Source organism: Acinonyx jubatus, chromosome C1 (genome assembly GCF_027475565.1).
Source record: "Acinonyx jubatus isolate Ajub_Pintada_27869175 chromosome C1, VMU_Ajub_asm_v1.0, whole genome shotgun sequence".
Taxonomy (NCBI): domain Eukaryota; kingdom Metazoa; phylum Chordata; class Mammalia; order Carnivora; family Felidae; genus Acinonyx; species Acinonyx jubatus.
Window position 1 is genome coordinate 144,875,822 of NC_069381.1, and position 19,084 is coordinate 144,894,905.

The 19,084-nt window shown below is 37.6% G+C and overlaps 1 protein-coding gene across 2 annotated transcripts in view; it reads right to left on the reverse strand.

The window, feature by feature from the left end:
- ACVR1C (activin A receptor type 1C) overlaps window positions 1-16,243 on the reverse strand; it is an 83,248-nt gene extending 67,005 nt beyond the window's left edge. Inside the window, exon 1 of one of the 2 annotated variants that reach the window (XM_053215096.1) lies at window positions 15,953-16,243. In XM_053215096.1, coding sequence (XP_053071071.1) covers window positions 15,953-16,025 — 73 coding nt within the window. In that variant the 5' untranslated portion in view covers window positions 16,026-16,243. The remainder of the gene's footprint in view (window positions 1-15,952) is intronic. The other variant, XM_027055727.2, reaches the window with a different exon arrangement.
- Between the last annotated feature and the right edge of the window lie 2,841 nt (window positions 16,244-19,084).

Consider the following 19,084-nt stretch of genomic DNA (forward strand, 5'->3'; position numbering starts at 1 on the left):
GCGTACAGTAACTCTATTTTCCAGACCCAAAATTGGAATTCTGTGGTCTAAAAATAGGCTAACATATGCGAAAGCAGGGTTGTCCCTGAAAATTCAGGTATGTGATTATAACAGAATGACTCCCACTCAATACTGAAAACTTACCTGATCCTGAAATGTAAACCAACAGATTTGCTAGCCTGATGATCTTTCCATAACTTGACACCTCGTCTTTAAATCTGTCTTGGAAGAGGGTCATAACAGGTATAATGACTCTCCCTGACTGTGTAGAAGACAATCAAGAAAATGCTGACTGCCCACTGTGTGCATGACACTGTACTGAACAAGAGACCCTCCAATCTAACTCAGCAAAATGAAGTTTGTTAATGCATTAACGAGCCCATGTATAGACTGCTGATGCATGCAAACTTCTCCATAAGCAAGTTTAATGCTATAGTAAACCAACAAAAAGAGCCCAAGCAGCCCATAAGTGCTCCCTCGTAGGTGATAAATGACCTTTCAAGTTGAACCAAATGCTTTCACCTAAAAGAGCAGGTGAGTAATGCTGCATTTACAATGGGCTTTATCTATGTATGGATGATGTCCCTTAGTTGCAATTTCCTTTGCTCAGAGAAGAAATCACTACTCCAGGCTAATGAATTAAACATAGCCTAATTTATCCTAATTTGATTTCATTTCTATCTGCTTTAAGCCATTTTACAGAGTGCGGATGATACACACAAAAACCGTTTAAACAGAAATCCCTTATTTACATAGAAGTTATATAACAAAAGCAAATCTATTATTTGTAATTTTAAAATGTTTTGTTCATATAACCGACCCTATAAGTGCATATGGTAAAAAAAAAAAAAAAAAATAGCATAGGAAGAATTAAAGAGTGACCCACCTCTCCACAGTCTCACTTCACAAAGGCAGTTTTACGTATTGTTGTTGCTGTTCTTTAGGACATTATCATAGGACATTAACTCTAAAAAATATACTGCTGCTCTTAAGTAACCAATGTGAAACAGTATCAGCTGACTTCTTGATTTATGTAAGACTTCTTACTTCTCATACATGCTCTCCAATTGGGGAGGAGGATCAGGCTTATTAAGATTTAATTTACATATAGTAACATTCATCCTTTTTAGTGTACAGTTTTATGGGTTTTGACAACTGCATTTCAATCATCCCTCCTTCCAGATTCCCTCATGTTCTCTTTTAGACAACTCCTCCTGCCACTCTAGCCCCCAGCAAGCAATGATACTTTTTGTTCCTGTATGTTTTCCTTCTCCAGAACATCAAATGAATGCAGCCCTTTGATTCTGGCTTCTTTCATTTGCTTCTTAAGGCATTCATTCATGTTGTATACATCAGTAGTTCACTGAGCGGATATAAAACAACTTGTTCATCCATTCATAAATTAAAAGCCCTGGGTTCCCCCACCTCCAGTTTCTGCTGATTAGGGATAAGCTTGTAATAAACCATACTCTATAGGTCTGTGTTGGAAATAAGTTTCATTTCTCTTTGCTAAATATCTAGAAGTGAAATTACTATACATGTTATGTAAAATATAAAAAGTGTTTTCTAAATTAGCTATCCTACTTTATATTCACCAGTAATGTGTGAGAGTTCTAGTGGCTTAGGATTCCTACAGACACTTGATATTGTCATCTTTGTTTTCTTTTTTTTTTTTTTCCTTTTGGTTGTTGTTTGGCTTTTTTAGCCATTCAAATAGATACGCAGTAGCATGTTGCTATGGTTTTAATAAGGATTTCCTCAATGACGAATGGTACTGAGAAGTTTGGGTGCATTTATTTCCATTCATACATCTTCTTCCGATCTGTTCAACTCTTTAGCCCACTTCTTATTGGGTTGTCTTCTTATTATTGAGATTTGAGAATTCTTTATATATTCTGATTCAAGTGTTTCATCAAATACATGTTGTGCAAATATTATCTCTAAGACAAGGCTGTGGGGCTTGTCTTTTCATTCTCTTAACAGCATCTTTCAAAAATATAAGTTTTTTATTTTAATGAAGTCCAATTTATCAAGATTTTCTTTTATGGACTGTGCTTTTTGTGCTTTCATATTAAGAAATGTTGCTTAGCCCAAGATCAAATTTTTCTTCTATGTTTTTTTTTAGAAGTTTTTATAGTTTTAGATTTTATTTTAGGTCCCTGATTCATTCTAATACTTGTAGATGTGCAAGGTGTATTTTGAGGTATTTTCTTTCTTGGATGTCTAATTATCCTATCATCATTTGCTGAAAAGACTATCCTTTTACCATAATATTGTCTTTGTACCTTAATTTAAAAAAATCAATTGGCTACATAGGAATGCGTCTATTTCTGGTTTCTCTATTCTACTAATCAATGTGCCTCTGCTTTTGCCAAAAACGCACTTTCTTAATTATTGTAGATTTATAAGTCATCAAACAAGTTACTGTAAGCATGCCAACTTTGATCTTCTTTTTCAAAACTGATTTGGTTAGTTCTTTTGCCTTTCCATACAAATTTTAAAAACTTGTTGAAGTCAGCAAAAATCTCTGCTGGAATTTTAATTGGAACATTGAATGGGATTACATTGAGCCTATAAACCAAATTGGGGGATAACTGCCATATTAACAACATTAAGACTTTGATTCTGTGAATATACTATATCATCCATTTAGATTTCAAATATGTTTTACAGTTTTCAACATATACACCTTCTGTATATTTTCGTTAGATTTTTACCTAAGTATTTCATGGTTTTTAGGTGCTATTGTAAATACCTTCCTTTTTTTCCAATTTCTAATTTTCATTTGTTAGTATATATAAAATACAATTGACTTTTTATATTAACTGTGTATCTTGCAACCTTGAACTTGAACTAGTATTTATCAGTTCTAACCCCTTTTTGGGGGAGATTCTTTGGTATTTTCTACATATAAAATAAAATCATCTGTGAATAAAGAAAATTTTACTTATTCCCACCCAATCCATATGCCTTTTACACATTTTTTTCTTAATGCATTGGCTAGGACTTCCAATGAAGCATTGATTAGAATTGATAAGAGCAGATATCCTTTCTTTGTTTTCACTTGTAGTGAGAAGCATCCAGTCTTTTATAGGTAACGCTGATGTTAGCTATAAATTTTCTGAAGAAGCTCTTTATTATGTTAAGGAAGTTAACTGCCATTTCTAGTTTGGTGAGAGTTTTTATCTAAGATGTTAAGTACTGTCATCCGGTTTTTATGTATCTATTGATATGATCATGTTTTTTTTTTCTTTAGTTTTCTGACATGGTAAGTTGTAATATTAAATTTTTGAATGTTGAACCAGCCTTTCATTCCCAAAATAAACTCTACTTGAACATGATGTATTATTATGTTATTTTCTGTTTATACTGTTAGATTTGATAATATTATATTGAAGATTTTTGCATCTTTATGAGAGATATTGGTCTGCAGTTTTCATCACTAAGATGTCTTTTCATAGTTTTGGTCTCAGTGTAATGCTGGTCTTATAAAATGAGATAAGTGTTCTCTCACTTCCATATTCTGAAAGAGGCTACAGAATAGACATTATTTCTTCCTAATTTTTAAAGCAATCTCTACACTCAGTGTGGGGTACTCTGCGATTAAGAGTCACATGCTTTACCGACTGAGCCAGTCAGGTGCCCTCTTCCTAAAATTTTTTGACAGAATTTACCAGTAAATACATCTGGGATTAGTTTTCTTTAATAAAAGTTATCCAGGTTATCTATTATTTCTTGAGGAGCCATTGGTAGTTTGCACTTTTCAAAGAATTTGTTCATTTCCTAAATTTTCTAAGGATGGGCACAAATATATTTTGAAATATTTCCTAATTTTTATTTTTATGTATGTAGGATGTGTAATGATGCCCCCTCTTTCACTTTTTATATTGGTAATTTGGGTAGTTCCTCTTTTCGGTGGCAAATCTAGCTAGAGGTGAATCAATGTTATTGATCTTAAAAAAAAGGTTTTGGTATTCTTGGTTTTCTTTAATGTTTCTTGTTTTTTTTTTTAATTTTCAACTTCATTGATTTCTCCTTACCTTTATTATTTTATTCCATCTGTTTGCTTTGAGTTCATTTGCTATCCCTATAAATTTCATTCTAATCACTGCTTTTGATGTATTTTATAATTTTTGATATGTTGTAGTTTCATTTTCCTTTAATTGAACATATTATCTAATTTTTTAAAACTTCTACTTTAATCCCCTACATATAACACCCAGTGCTAACTGACTTGGATGTAAATTAAAAAGTAAAAATAAATAATAAATACATAAATACATAAATAAATACATAAATAAAATTAAAGTGGGTTGATGGAGGGAGTAGGGTGGGGGATAGGTTAGATGGGTGATGGGTATTAAAGAGGACACTTGTTGTGATGAGCACTGGATATTGTATGTAAGTGATAAATCACTGAATTCTATTCCTGAAACCAATATTACACAGTATGTTAACTAACTAAAATATAAATAATAAAAATAAACTAAAACTTAAAAAAAACCCTTCTACTTTAATCCATGAGTATTTAGACATTTGTTGCTTAATTTTGAAATATTTGGTAGTTTTCCAGATAAGTTCCTGTTGATTTCTCATTTATTTCCATTATGTTCAGAGAAAATATTCTATATACTTTTAATTCTTTTAAATTTATTAGGTTTGTTCTATGACCCACATTATGGTTTGTCTTGATTAACATTCTTCTAATACTTTATAAAATAATATATATTATCTTTCAGTTAGTTGGAATGTTAAATAAATGTCAATTAAGTCAAGTTGGTGTAAAGTGTTTCTCAAATCTTATATAAATCCTTACTAGTTTTTGGCTCCCTTATTCCATCAGTTATGAGAGAGGAATTTAAAGACTCAAAATATAATTATATACTTGTCTGTTTCTCCTTTGAGTTCTATCAATTGTTGTTTTATGCATTTGAAGCTCTATGATTAGGTGCATACACATTTAAGATTATCACATCTTCTTGGTGAAGTAAGCCATTTCTCATTATGAAATATCCACTGCAATATTCTATTTTCTGAAGTCCACTTTGTCTGTTATTAATATAGTCACTTTGGCTTTTTTATGATTTGTGCTTGCATGGTATAACTTTTTCTCATAATTCTACTTTTAATTTATTTGTGTCTTTATAGTTAAAGTGGATTTCTTATATTAAAAGTGAGTTTCTTAGAGCCAGCATATAGTTAGGTCTTGGGTTTTTTTTTCCCAATCTGATAATCTCATCTTTTTAATTGTTGTACTGAACCACTTACGTTTAATGTAACTATTGATATGGCTGAATTAAAATCTACCATTTTGCTAGTTGCTTTCTATTTATTCCACCTGTTTGGTGTCTTTGCCATTTTATCATGATAAGGACAAGAAGACGACAATGGAAGAGTATGATAATAAGGTTCTTAGATTAAACTATGATCATTTAAAGATGGATATTACAAAACTTGGAGCAACCACTAAAAATAAAACAAAAAATTTAGCTTATAAACTAATAGTAGAAATAATACAGAATACTAACATTCTGTCAATTAAACCAAACAAAGGAAAAAAGGAATAAAGGGAGAGATATAAAAACAAGATGATATAGTTTTAAACACAACCATATTGATAAATACATTAAATGTATAAGGTCTAAATTCTCCAGTTAAAAAACAAGTATGTAAGATGAATAACAAAGCAGGACCCAACCATATGCACTCTTCAAGAAGCCCAATTTAGATATATGATGTATACACACACATAAATATATATACATGAGTATACATATATACAATGAAAGTTTAGAAAAAAAGGATGGGAAATCTATGATATGCAGGCACTCAGCCAAAGACAGTTGAAGTAGCTATATTAAAAGAGATATACAAATAGTAAGCATAAGACAGCTGGGATAGCTATAATATACTTTAAAGCAAAGAATATTACCACTGATAAAGATATGTCATAATAATAAATAACACCAGGGATAAAGTGGGAGATTTCCTAATGATCAACATGCATTAAGAGTACATGACATGGGAGAACTGGACAGCAACATGCAGAAGGTTGAAACTAGACCACTTTCTCACACCATTCACAAAAATAAACTCGAAATGGATAAAGGACCTGAATGTGAGACAGGAAACCATCAAAACCCTAGAGGAGAAAGCAGGAAAAGACCTCTCTGACCTCAGCCGTAGCAATCTCTTACTCGACACATCCCCAAAGGCAAGGAAATTAAAAGCAAAAATGAATTACTGGGACCTTATGAAGATAAAAGCTTCTGCACAGCAAAGCAAAGGAAACAACCAACAAAACTAAAAGGCAACCAACGGAATGGGAAAAGATATTTCCAAATGACATATCAGACAAAGGACTAGTATCCAAAATCGATAAAGAGCTCACCAAACTCCACACCCGAAAAACAAATAACCCAGTGAAGAAATGGGCAGAAAACATGAATAGACACTTCTCTAAAGAAGACATCTGGATGGCCAACAGGCACATGAAAAGATGCTCAACGTCGCTCCTTATCAGGGAAATATAAATCAAAACCACACTCAGATATCACCTCACGCCAGTCAGAGTGGTCAAAATGAACAAATCAGGAGAATACAGATGCTGGAGAGGATGTGGAGAAACAGAAACCCTCTTGCACTGTTGGTGGGAATGCAAACTGGTACAGCCACTCTGGAAAACAGTGTGGAGGTTCCTCAGAAAATTAAAAATAGAACTACCCTATGACCCAGCAATAGCACTGCTAGGAATTTACCCAAGGGATACAGGAGTACGGATGCATAGGGGCACTTGTACCCCAATGTTTATAGCAGCACTCTCAACAATAGCCAAATTATGGAAAGAGCCTAAATGTCCATCAACTGATGAATGGATAAAGAAATTGTGGTTTATATACACAATGGAGTACTACGCGGCAATGAGAAAGAACGAAATATGGCCCTTTGTAGCAACGTGGATGGAACTGGAGAGTGTGATGCTAAGTGAAATAAGCCATACAGAGAAAGACAGATACCATATGTGTTCACTCTTATGTGGATCCTGAGAAACTTAACAGAAACCCATGGGGGAGGGGAAGGAAAAAAAAAAAAAAGAGGTTAGAGTGGAAGAGAGCCAAAGCATAAGAGACTCTTAAAAACTGAGAACAAACTGAGGGTTGATGGGGGGTGGGAGGGAGGGGAGGGTGGGTGATGGGTATTGAGGAGGGCACCTTTTGGGATGAGCACTGGGTGTTGTATGGAAACCAATTTGACAATAAATTTCATATATTGAAAAAAAAAAGAGTACATGACAATCTTAATGCATATGTACCCATTAACAAAATTTTCAAATACATGAAGCAAAAATAGAAAAATCTATTTTTCTAACAAATTCACACGTATGTTGAAGATGTCAACAATCCTCCCTCTGTAATTGATAAAACAAGACAGAAAATCAGTAAAGATATAGAAGACTTGAATAACACTATCAAGCAACTTGACCTAAATAACATTTATAGAACACCCCACCAAACCACAGCAGAATACAAATTATTTTCAAGTGCCTGTAGTACATTCCCTAGACCAGACACATGCTAGGCTCCAAAACAAATAGATAAAACCAGAAAAACTAAAATCATACAGATTATGTTCTCTCACCCCCAATGGATTTAAATTAGAAGTCAGTAACAAAAAATAACCTGAAAATCCCCAAAATATTTGGAAATTAAACAACAGATATCTAAATAACCCCCAGGTCCCAGAAAATGCTAAAGAAAAATAAAAAAAAAAAAAAATTTGAACTCAATAAAAAATAAATACAACATAACATGATTTATGGATGAGCTAAAGCGCTTGCCAAGAAGGAAACTTAAAGCTTTAAATGCTTATATTAGAGGGGCACCTGGGTGGCTCAGTCAGTTAATAGTCCGAAATAGCTCAGCTCTTTCGGCTCAGGTCATGATCTCGGGGTTTCATGAGTTTGAGCCCACGTTGCACTCCGTGCAATGACCATGCAAAGCCTGCTTTGGCTTCTTCCTCTCTCCCGCTCTCTCTGCCCCTCCCCTGCTCACACTGTCTTGGTCTTTCAAAAATAAATAATAAATAAACTTTTAAAAAATAAATGCTTATATTAGAAACGAAGAATGATTTTCAGTGAATGATTTAAGAAAAGGTCATCAAACTAAGGCGAACTGGCTGGCTTATTTGTAAATAAAGCAACACATATTTGTTTATGTACTGTCTATGGTTGCTTTTATACAAAAATGACTGAATTAAATTACAACAAAGACTGGGCCACAGGCCTAAAATATGTATTATATGACCCTTAAGGGAAAAGTTTGCCCACTGTTGATCTAGAATACCAACTGAAGAAGTTAGAATAAAAAAGAATACATTAAACTCAAAGTAGAGGAAGGAAATATGAAGTTAAGAGTTGGAAAAAAAAAAAACCCTGAGAATCAAAAAAAACAAAAGCTATTTATTTAAAGAATTTTAAAAACTTATTTAAAGAATTCAATAAAATTGATAAACTTCCAACTAGACTGATCAAAGTAAAAAGAAAGAAAACTCAAATTCTTGATTCACGAATATAAGAGAGGACAGCGTTATAAATCCTATAGATATTAAAAATAAAAAAGAAATATTAGGAAAAATTTTATGAAAATGGCAATATCCAAAGCAGAGTTCAGTAAAAGCAATTCTAAAGGAGCATCTTCACTTTGATTTGACACAATAAATCTTAGTACTTTTAAAGAGGTCTAGTTGTCTTAATGAAGTCAACTTTCTTCTCTGTGCAAAAGTAATACTTTTAATATAATGTAGTTAATTCATAGCTAGAGAATAGCTGTAGGAAAAAAAGATTTAAAAAGAAAAAGAGGTTCATTTAATTATGTATTTATTATCATGTAAGAAATGTTCTGCTATATTCTTTATTTAGTGTTTCAAATTTACAATGTATGATTATCTATTTCCTGGAAACATACACTACAGATTGTAAGTAGAATTTGGGTGAGAACAAGTCTCACTTTGATTATTAGAGCAGGCAAAATATTCACAGAGCAGATCTTTACCCTTGAAGAGCAACAATTGGGATGGAGGAAGAAAAATAAACATACTTTTAGGGGAGCAGGCCAGGAAAATGTCATCAGATGAAATCATGAGATGTGATGAGTTAATACTCTTTAATATATTTTGGCTCTGTTTTAAAACAATCTGGTTTCTTAAAGCTGTGTTCATCTGGATTACAACCCTCTGAGTTAACATCTCTTAGATAAGCATGTATTTATGAAACTACACATTTTGCATTAAAATGATCATTGTCCAGACCATAATGGGTTAGATTTCTTTCTTTATTTTTTCTTTTTTGAGAGAGTGTGCACAAGCATGCAAATTGCGGAGGGGCAGAGTGGGAGGGAGGGAGAGAGAGAGAGAGAGAGAGAGAGAGAGAGAGAGAGAGAATCCTAAGCAGGCTCCAAGCTTCACCTGAGATCATGAACTGAACCAAAATCAAGAATCTGACACTTAACTCACTGAGTCACCCAAACACCCCTGGGTTAGATTTATTTCTAATCCTATTTTTGACCACAGAGTACTTATTTCAGTCAATAATGGTGTTAAACAAAAAATTTACAAAGAAATCAATCAATATACAGAGATATGGCGTCTTTGTCTATCATTTTACCTTACCATGAGATAAGGAGGATAAAACAAATTAGAAGAAAATATATGTGTCTCACTTTCAAAACTAAAGCATCCTAATCATTTTTTTGATGTGAAAAGTTTAATGAAAAAGTAGATTGATCTAATTTAGGATCCTTAAGTCACTGGCAAATTTAAATTGTTTAAAAAAATAATAAGCCAAACTCTTGACTCATACTGAATGATTCACCCATGACTTCTTGAGGGGATTAATTTAAAACAGTTCCAAAGAAACAGTATATTCACATATCTATTCTAAAACACAGAAGAGGACAACAGAAAAGGGAAGTTATTCTAGAGGAGAGAAAATGAAGAATCAGGACAGAGCAGAACCTTGTTAGCCTTGTTGGCCAATCACAGCAAGTGAATTCAAAAGCCACACGATAAGGCAAGGGAGCATCTCCTCAGATATGGGGTGTTGGCTTCTATGGAAATAAAGTCTTCATGTCTGTTTCACACTCCTACTCACCTCCTCCCTCCCTTTTACTTTTCACTGGATTCCTACGTGTGAGGAGTAGCGGTTTTACTGTCCCCATTCCAGAGAACCAAAAGGCACACGTGCTTTAGAGATCCAGCTTTCAAAGAACATGAAAGGCACAGGGTTCATGACCAAGGTCCTGTCTTCTACAGAGGTAATAAATGAGGGAAGGGCAGGACGTGCTTTCTAGTATAAGAGACCCAGCCACCTCTCTGCACAGACCCTCCATCTTTTCCTCCCTGAGCAACAGCCTCTGACATTATTGCCTGAAATGTATCAGAGGTGCCATGAAGGCTGGATTAATGTGAGGTAATAGAGACAGAGGTCCTCCGCTCCGGCAACCTGGCTTCACTTTGTAGGCATAACAGCCTTTCGATCGTACTGTCGGGGGCCAGGGTTCTGATGTACCACAACTCCCCTGTCCTTTACCCTTAGGTTGTTGAATTGTTAAAAGTTCTGAAAAGAGGAGTATATTAGAGTTCTGCTATGCAATTTGGGGAGGGGAACCAAAAAAGTTACTTTGCTTTATTTTGCCTCCCTTTTCTGGATATCACCGTTAGTAACCTCTCTTACACTGGAGAGACGCACGGCTAAGACATGACAGTATTTGGGGATTCCCACGTCTCCTTAGGAAAAAATGGAAATTCTATATCACTTCTGAACATATCCCTTTATTATCTCAGTTTCTTAAACAATGTAAGGATAAAACTGGAGATCTGACCATCAGTTGTGAAAATTTAAAACATAGAAAATTTTAAACATAGAAAATTTACAAATTTAAAACAAAACAATTCAGAGGAGGCTTCCCAGATATAAATAAGGAAAAATACATAGTACATTTTTTGTGCTAGCATTTTTCCTTTTTTTCCTGTTTAGTTCTGTTTTCTATTTACATTTGGAAATTAACTCTCTTGTTTTATTATTTGTTAAACTCTTTATATACATGTGAACATATCCGTTTGAGCTTATTAACGATCCGTGCATAGAGTCGTGCATTATACATCACTTTCTTCTACAAATCTCAAAATGAAGCCAATACTAATCATTTAGTAGCAAGTCAAGACTTAGCTAATAGCAGAAACTAAACAGCCGCTAGGTGATATTAATATATCCCTGCCCATTTCCCAAAGGTCTTGCAAATGACTCCTTTAGGAATCTGCTCTAAAACCTCAATCTGCCTCAGATTACCAGGTCCTGTGAGGCATACCGCCTCCCTAGCTCCGACTCTGTCCATTCTCCACTCTCCTTAACCTTCTCTTATTTACAATGAGAGATGCAAGTATGGCCAAGAAAAATACAACTGTATCTTGGCTACTGCTTGGAAGCACTTCCCCTAAAAGAGAAAAACATAGGAACACTTACTCAAAAAGCAACTACTCTAAAAATGCATCTGAAAATAACAATAACATTCAGAAGACCGTGAATGTGGGCAAAACCAACTGCTTTCACACAACAATCATTTCCAGGGCATCTAGAGAGTTCTAACTTTTTCACAATCCTTTCGTGTAAAGATGAGGATTGTAAGATTAGGAAAAGCTGTCTCTCTCTGTTCACAGAGAAACAGTGGAGACATGCCATGCAAACCACTGGAAGTGACCGTTCGGAGATTCATAGGGGGATGGTGGCAGAGCTGGAATAGAAGTGGTAAGAGACAAGTTCTAGAAGAGAGGTCTATACTTCCCTTTCTAATCTAACGGCTGGGAATATAGGTAGCAGAAGCCGTTTAGCTCACCACATTTCTTTTTAATGTTGGGTTGCCAGGTGAAAGTACAGAAGGCCCAGTTAAACCAGAATGAAGTGGCAATTAATTTTTTCAAAGTTTATTCATTTATTTTGAGCTAGAGAGAGGGGGAGGGGCAGAGAGAGAGGGAGAGAGAGAATCCCAAGCGGACCCTCCACTGTCAGCACAGACCCCAATGCGGGGCTCGAACTCACGAACCTTGAGATCATGACTTGAGCTGAGACCAAGAGTAGGACACCTAATGGACTGAGCCACCTAGGCACCCCAAACAGCAATTAATTTTTAATATATGTATGTCCCCTGTCATACTTGTGTCATAATTATACAAAAACTATTTGTTGTTCTTCTAAAATTCAATTTAATTGGGTGTTCTGTGCTCTGCTAGATCTGCAACTCTATGTAATGTGTCTTTTAAAACTACCTATAAATACCCTTGGCTCTTGGTTTTTTAGCTTCAGCCTAGAATTGTGCCCTGAACCCTATACCCCAAAAAACCAGCTGTATCTCCATGTTAGTGTGTACTTGGCATTTTAAGCTCAATATACCAAAACCGAGCTCCAGCTCTCTGCCACCAATCAACTCCATCCCTGCCCAGGCTGGACCGGCTCAGCCGGCCCCACCCCACTTAAGGGTCTATTCCTCCATTGCTTGGATCGAACATTTGGTGTCAATCCCCATTCCTTTCTCACACCTTACATTTATTTTTGTAGGATGATAGCAAATCAAAGGAACTCTCTTTGATAACTTCTGTAAACGTGAGGCTAGATAACAAGTTGAGGCACTACAGTTAGTGAAGAAGTATGCCCCTGAGGACTTCTGCACAGAGATTCTCCTGAGCCAAAGAAGTCTTTTCCTTGGAACCAGAAGCCTCTTGTCACATGTGTGTCAACCAACCAGGAAATGATCCTGCCGAAAGAAGGGCAAAGGTGGAAAAGTCTTTTGCATTTACACATTCAGCCAGCCCAAGGATTTCACTTTCACTTCGGGCACAGCTTAAAATGTACAGAGCAAAAAAAAAAAAAAAAAAAACAAAAAAAAAACTCCCTAACTGACCCCCTCCTCCAGGTTATTAAATGAAACGGTTATCTTTTCACTTTTATAGCACCAACATCTAGCTTACCCAACTCTTAATAATCCTTTCCCAACCAGCAGACCAAGGAATTTCATAAAATTAGTAGAGAAGGCAATGTCTAAAACCATCTATTATCCCAATCACAGCTTCAAACTTCAGAACCCCAGGATATGCTGTCCCAATCCTTTGTTTAGTATGCATGATAAATGTGAAGTCATGTCAGGTCTTTCTTACCAAATAACAAGGAACTCAGAAACTAAATACCTAGAGTAACTTGGAGGAGCCTAATTGTTTCGTCAGTCCAGACCAATAAATATTTTCTCTAAGTTTAACCAGCAGTTACCCTCTGAAATTCTCATCAAGGAGCAACGGTTTCTACCCCACTGCTAATGCCGACATGCCTCAGGTGATAGAGATACTGGGGAATAACAACCAAAGTAAAAAGGTGTTATTGGTTTATCAACGTCTTCAGATATTTAAAGTCCTAGGCCGGGCACTCCGCAGAGTCAACTTGGAAGGTGGTGTTTTCTGTCACCCAGCAATGTCATAGTGCCAACAGCAACCTCTCATATAACATGTCAACAATGACATGTACTGCAAAATTGAGCCTTAGGATGAACAATGTAATTTATAAAAGTGACTAGGTAAAAACAAAAAAACAATGTAGGTAACCACATGAGAAAACAATTTAAAAGATGAGATAAATTGGGGTGCCTGAGTGGCTCAGTCAGTTAAACGTCTGACTTTGGCTCAGGTCATGATCTTGAGGAATCTCAAGATCGAGCTCCACATCAGGCTCTGTGCTGACAGCTCCGAGCCTGGAGCCTGCTTCGGATTCTGTGTCTCCCTCTCTCTCTGCCCCTCCCCGGCTCATGCTCTGTCTGTCTCTCTCTCACTCTCTCAAAAATAAACATTAAAAAAAAAAGATGAAATAAATATACTACCTGACTCCCTCTACCAAATCATCAAAGATCTGTTTAAAAGTTAATATTCAAAAAAGTAGACAGCAATAGACATTGTTTCTGTGGGACACAAAGAAGGATAAAGTTCTCAAAAGAGACTTGAAAATGATTCCATTTTACACAGAAAAAGTTCAGTGTAAAATTTCAATTTTGATAAGTACTTTCCTACTATATTGACACATTATCTCCATATCAGGCATTTTTCTGAGCCTTCAGATTTTGAGGAAAAAGTCAAATTTGAATGATCTATTTTTTTCTTTTTTGTACATTTCAATGTCAAAAGTCTCCATGCCTTTTAAAGAATATAGCATGGCATGTTTTCCTATATTGGTATGCCCAGGGTCTCTGAAATTTTCTAAAGATTCTGTCATATGACAAAATATACCTTTCAAGCTAGATAAAAAATAATTGAGTATTTTTTAAAATGTCTACAGCAAAGTTATTAGCTCCCTAAAATAAAAAGGGTTGTGCAGACAGCCTGTGGAGGCAATTTCACAGGTATCTAGTCAAAACTGGTATGTCGAAGGCTTTTTTCTTTCTTTCTTTCTTTCTTTCTTTCTTTCTTTCTTTCTTTCTCTTTCTTTCTTTTTTTATTTCTTGGAAATTCTATTAAATCTATCAAGAGTAGTTTGAGTATTCCAAGTTAGTGAAGTCTCCAATCATTTCTTATAAAGCCTTTCCCATTGTCAGTTTTCTTCCCATTGATGAATCTGCTAACTCTGAATGCAAATATTTCACTTTATCCCATCATTTCCTGGACGGTCTCTAAGTGATGGCTGTGTCTCCTAAGAGGCTGTGCTTTTCCAAAGATAACTAAAATGCTTTAATCCTCATATACTATTAATTAATCAGTTCCAATAATCAATTTTCATTTGAATATTGTATTTAGTGATTCTCTCAGGACATCTGAAACACGAAATCTGCACATGACAGCAATCATACTATTCAAAACATTCCCCTGCACATGTCACTAAAAGGAAAACTACCCACCCTGGAGTATAGCTATTAATATCAAACAGATTGTCATCTAGGAAAACAAAAATGCATCAGAATCAGCTTCGGACAAAATACAGCTCTACGGAAAAACACCAGGTTTTTGTGTGCAAATGTCTTAAATCTCTGATTGAAATGTTTGAAGAATGAGTTAGCAAGGAATCTGCCGCTGGTCTCCACAACCAAGGATAATGTCATAAGGAAAACAGTTTTAGAGTTAAAGGGTTTTTCATCACAGCACACTAGGATTTTAGCGAAGATGCATTTGCCCCAGTTTCTAGTAAACATTAGAAGAAACGTTGGTTTTTAGCTTGGGCCGAGGGCTCTATTTAGCCTATCAAGGCAGAGACCTGTTAAAAACGCGGGGGCGCTTGCCAGAATTTTTTTCCCCGGCAACTCTTAGTAAAGATCGTACCTCGAAAGCAATGTGCGTTGCAAACCACGCAGATTTAAGCTCCCTCTCCCGCCTACATCGCTTGGCACCAGCGGCTTTTGAGATATCCCTCGCCTCCTAAAACTCAGACCGAATCGCCACCACCATTCCCCACCGCTTCGCCACCACCATGCCACAATCCTTGCTCAGCTCTCCTAACCTCAGTACAGAGCTTTCCCGAAGCCCCCGTATACGGGGAACTCCTGGCGCCACTCAACTCCCCGCCCTCCGCACACCCACAGACACGCTCTCCTACTCCCTCCGCTGCAAACTACCCCCAAATTTGTCACCCACCTCACCCCTACTAGCCATACTCCCACGTCCCTGTCGCTTTTTCCTCTCCTCCTGGCGGCTTCGTCCCCAACACACCTGTCTACCCCTTTGGTTACCAGCCGTCAGAGGTGCCCACGCTGCGCCCTATCCCGAGCCCCCTCAGTCCAGCTGGCTCTTCCCACTCCAGCGCTTCCCACTCCGGGAAGTCCAAGTGCTCGCAGCACCTTCTAGCCCACCCGCGTGCCCACCCGCAGGCCGCCCCAACCCCCACCCCCCCCCGACTCCCACCTCACGGGCGCGGGCGAAGGAGCGCCCGTCGTACCTGTCGAGAGCGCGGCGGCGGTGGTGAGCAGCAGGAGAGCCTGGCGGAGCGCCGCGCACAGCGCTCGGGTCATGGCCACCAGGCGGCCGCTCCGGGGCTTCGAGGTCCCAGAGCGGAGCTAGGCGGTCCGGGCAGCGCGGGCCGCTTTGAAGTTCCCGGGCCGCGGGAGGGAAGCACAGCCCGGCACCCTTTTGAAGAGCGCAGTTGGCTCTAATCCATGCGGGCGCTCCCCTCTCCAACCTCCCCCATCCTCCGCCCCCAGCGGCTGGCGGTGCGCGGCGCTCCTGCCACCGGCCCCGGCAGCAGGCTGCAAGGGGGGTGGAGGGGGACAGAGCCCGCCCCCGCTGCGCCTCCGCCCCCTGCGCCCTCTCGCAGCCGCCCGGGGCCTGGCGCGGCCGGCCAGGCGGGCAAAAGCCGCCAGAGCGCCAGGCAGTGAGACCGCCCAGAGCTGGGGGCTAGAAGAACGGTTGGGTGGCGCGGAACCCCCAGGACCCGATAGCTGGGAAAGGCTTTGGGACACGAGGGAGAGCCCGACTGAGGCTTTGGGAAAACTTAAACCATGCAGCGGTGGCTCCCTGGTGGTCTCTCTACTGCCTCCTACAGGAGATCCACCCGTCCAGGTCTCCAGACATTCGTTTGTAGTCCAGGGCCCTAAAGGTTTTCTAACTAGACTGAGCCATGAGACAACCACAGGTATTCGTGCGGGGCTCATCCCACCACCATGTCCTGGCGGTGCATGCTTCTGTGGAAGGGCGCCCTCTCTGTTCAGCCCTGGAAATAACCAATTTCCTGACTGCCTTAGCTACCTATAGTTAGGCCTTAAACTTTCTCTCTTACCTGAGGTTTCAGGTAACCTTCCCCTCTAAGACTGGCCACCAAAGCTGGACCACCTGTGCCCGGGAGATATGATCATCATGCAGGCTTAGAGGCAGAGGACTCCTCCTATGATCTTTGGAAGCTACCTTGCAGCGGAAATACTGGCCAGGGGAGGGGAATCCTACCCACGGATTAAGGGAAGGTGAAGAATGATTTAAAGTAATATATTGGAAACTTGTTTGGATTTAATTCCTGGCGCTGCTTTATCGAATGGTTTGCCTCCCGTGTGGGCTGTGATTGAAAATATAAGGGTAACATTACCAGCTAATAAAAATTAGCCCAAAATTCAATTCATATATGTAGCCTGTACGCTAAAGTGGATGAGTTTGTTTTAACCTGAACAACACAAAAAGCCAAGAAGCAAATACTGGTGTTATTGCTACTGTTAAGGGGCTCCTTGGAAAGCGATTGTCATATAAATTAATTGTTTTAGAGTAGGAGATATTATGTGCTTCCTCACCCACCTCAGCTCTAAATAACGTATGTTCTTTCTGAGGTCTACGAAAGACTTATGATGAAATAATGGATATAATTGACTTCACATCAAAAGATCACAGTAGTGGGGGTGCAATGTTTGTTGGATTTGGTGACAGTCCTGAGGATCTCACCCCCACCATTACCACCTTGGATGAATCAAAACATTCCTAAGCGTAAAGAAACTTTGTTCTAATTTTATTATGGATCCAAGCAAACAAAACAAAACAAAACAAAAATGGAGATGTGGGACAAGCCTGAGCCCTTCCAGACACCCACAAAACAGATGCTTTAAAAAAAAAGGCAAGAAAATGCTAGGGCACATAATATTTTGGCTGATTTGGCTTGATCACTATTTGATAACTGAACTCTAGATTGTGATCTACCATTGGATCATGAGATTTGGAGCTGAAAGAACAGGTTTTAGTGTCTGGGCCTGCTTCCTCAAAAGTAAATGGCACTTCATCTCTCCCTGTTTCTTGGAACCGTGGCCAAGATTTAAAAAGAGTAGTGAATGTGGAAAGCATTGGATAATCATCAGGCATTACACTCTTGTCAGGTATTTACTTGCAATATTTGTTTTGTCTCTTGAATACCTGTCTCTTGCATGTTGGCAAGCTCTGATCTTCTAAAAAAGCGAGGGTATTAGCCAAGAAGTCTAATATTGAATGACTTTAATATTCTAAACAAACGAAACACTGTCCTGTGAGTCTAATAGTGCATCGTCTGCTATGGTATCCGCTTGCCAGGTGTAGAGAGTGAGCACTTGAAATGTATCTAGTGCAAATTGACATGTGCTCTAAGTATAAAATACATGCTGGATTTCAAAGACTTAGTACCAAATAGAATGTAAAATATATCATTAATAATTTTTACATTATTATAAAAATATATCATATTATATATAAAATATATCATATTTTTATATGATCATGTTGAAATGATCATATTTTGGAGGTATTGGGTTAAATATATTACTAAAATTAATTTCACATATTTCTTTTCACTTTTTAATATGGCCCCTAACATTTTTAATTAAGTATAACTTGCATTATATCTCTGTTGACAGTACTGGTCAATGAATCCTCATCAAATGGCAAAGATCATCATCTTTGCCTTAAGCACTGTATTAAAGAAATAAACAATTGTTAATGCCTTGCCAGCCAACAGATAGCCAGCCAATAAAGGAATCAGGATCTTTTGAATTCTTGGCACAAAGTTCTGTGACACATGCACACACACACACACACACACACACACACACATTCACACACCTATGGAAATTAGTCCACTCTTAATCCAATACCTTTTTGTATGAACTATTAAGAAAATGCTTTTCAGGACATATTGAGTGACTCCTGTCATTTAACATAAGCAGTACAACACATTGTTGAATATGTGATACAACACATCTTTTATATTTTTTGTACATAATAGAAAAAAATTCACATGTGAGGGTTTTTTTTTTATCCACTGGAAAGAATTTACATGCAAATGTGTTTCTCAGGACTTAATCTCCCCCCCCCCTTAATCATCTATTTGTACATATTCATTACCATAGCAACATTACATCATGACTCCTGGATTCTCATAATCAAAAGAAAACAACAGCAATAATCAAGAAGTTCATAACCCACCAGCAAAATAGACTTTGGGTGAATAATTCTTACATAAGCAAGGGAAATAAGCATAGGGACTTTAAATTGTAAAGACTTGATACATTTGCAGAATAACATTCCAAATTAATAAGGCAAATAAATGTATATAATAACTGAACTTTGA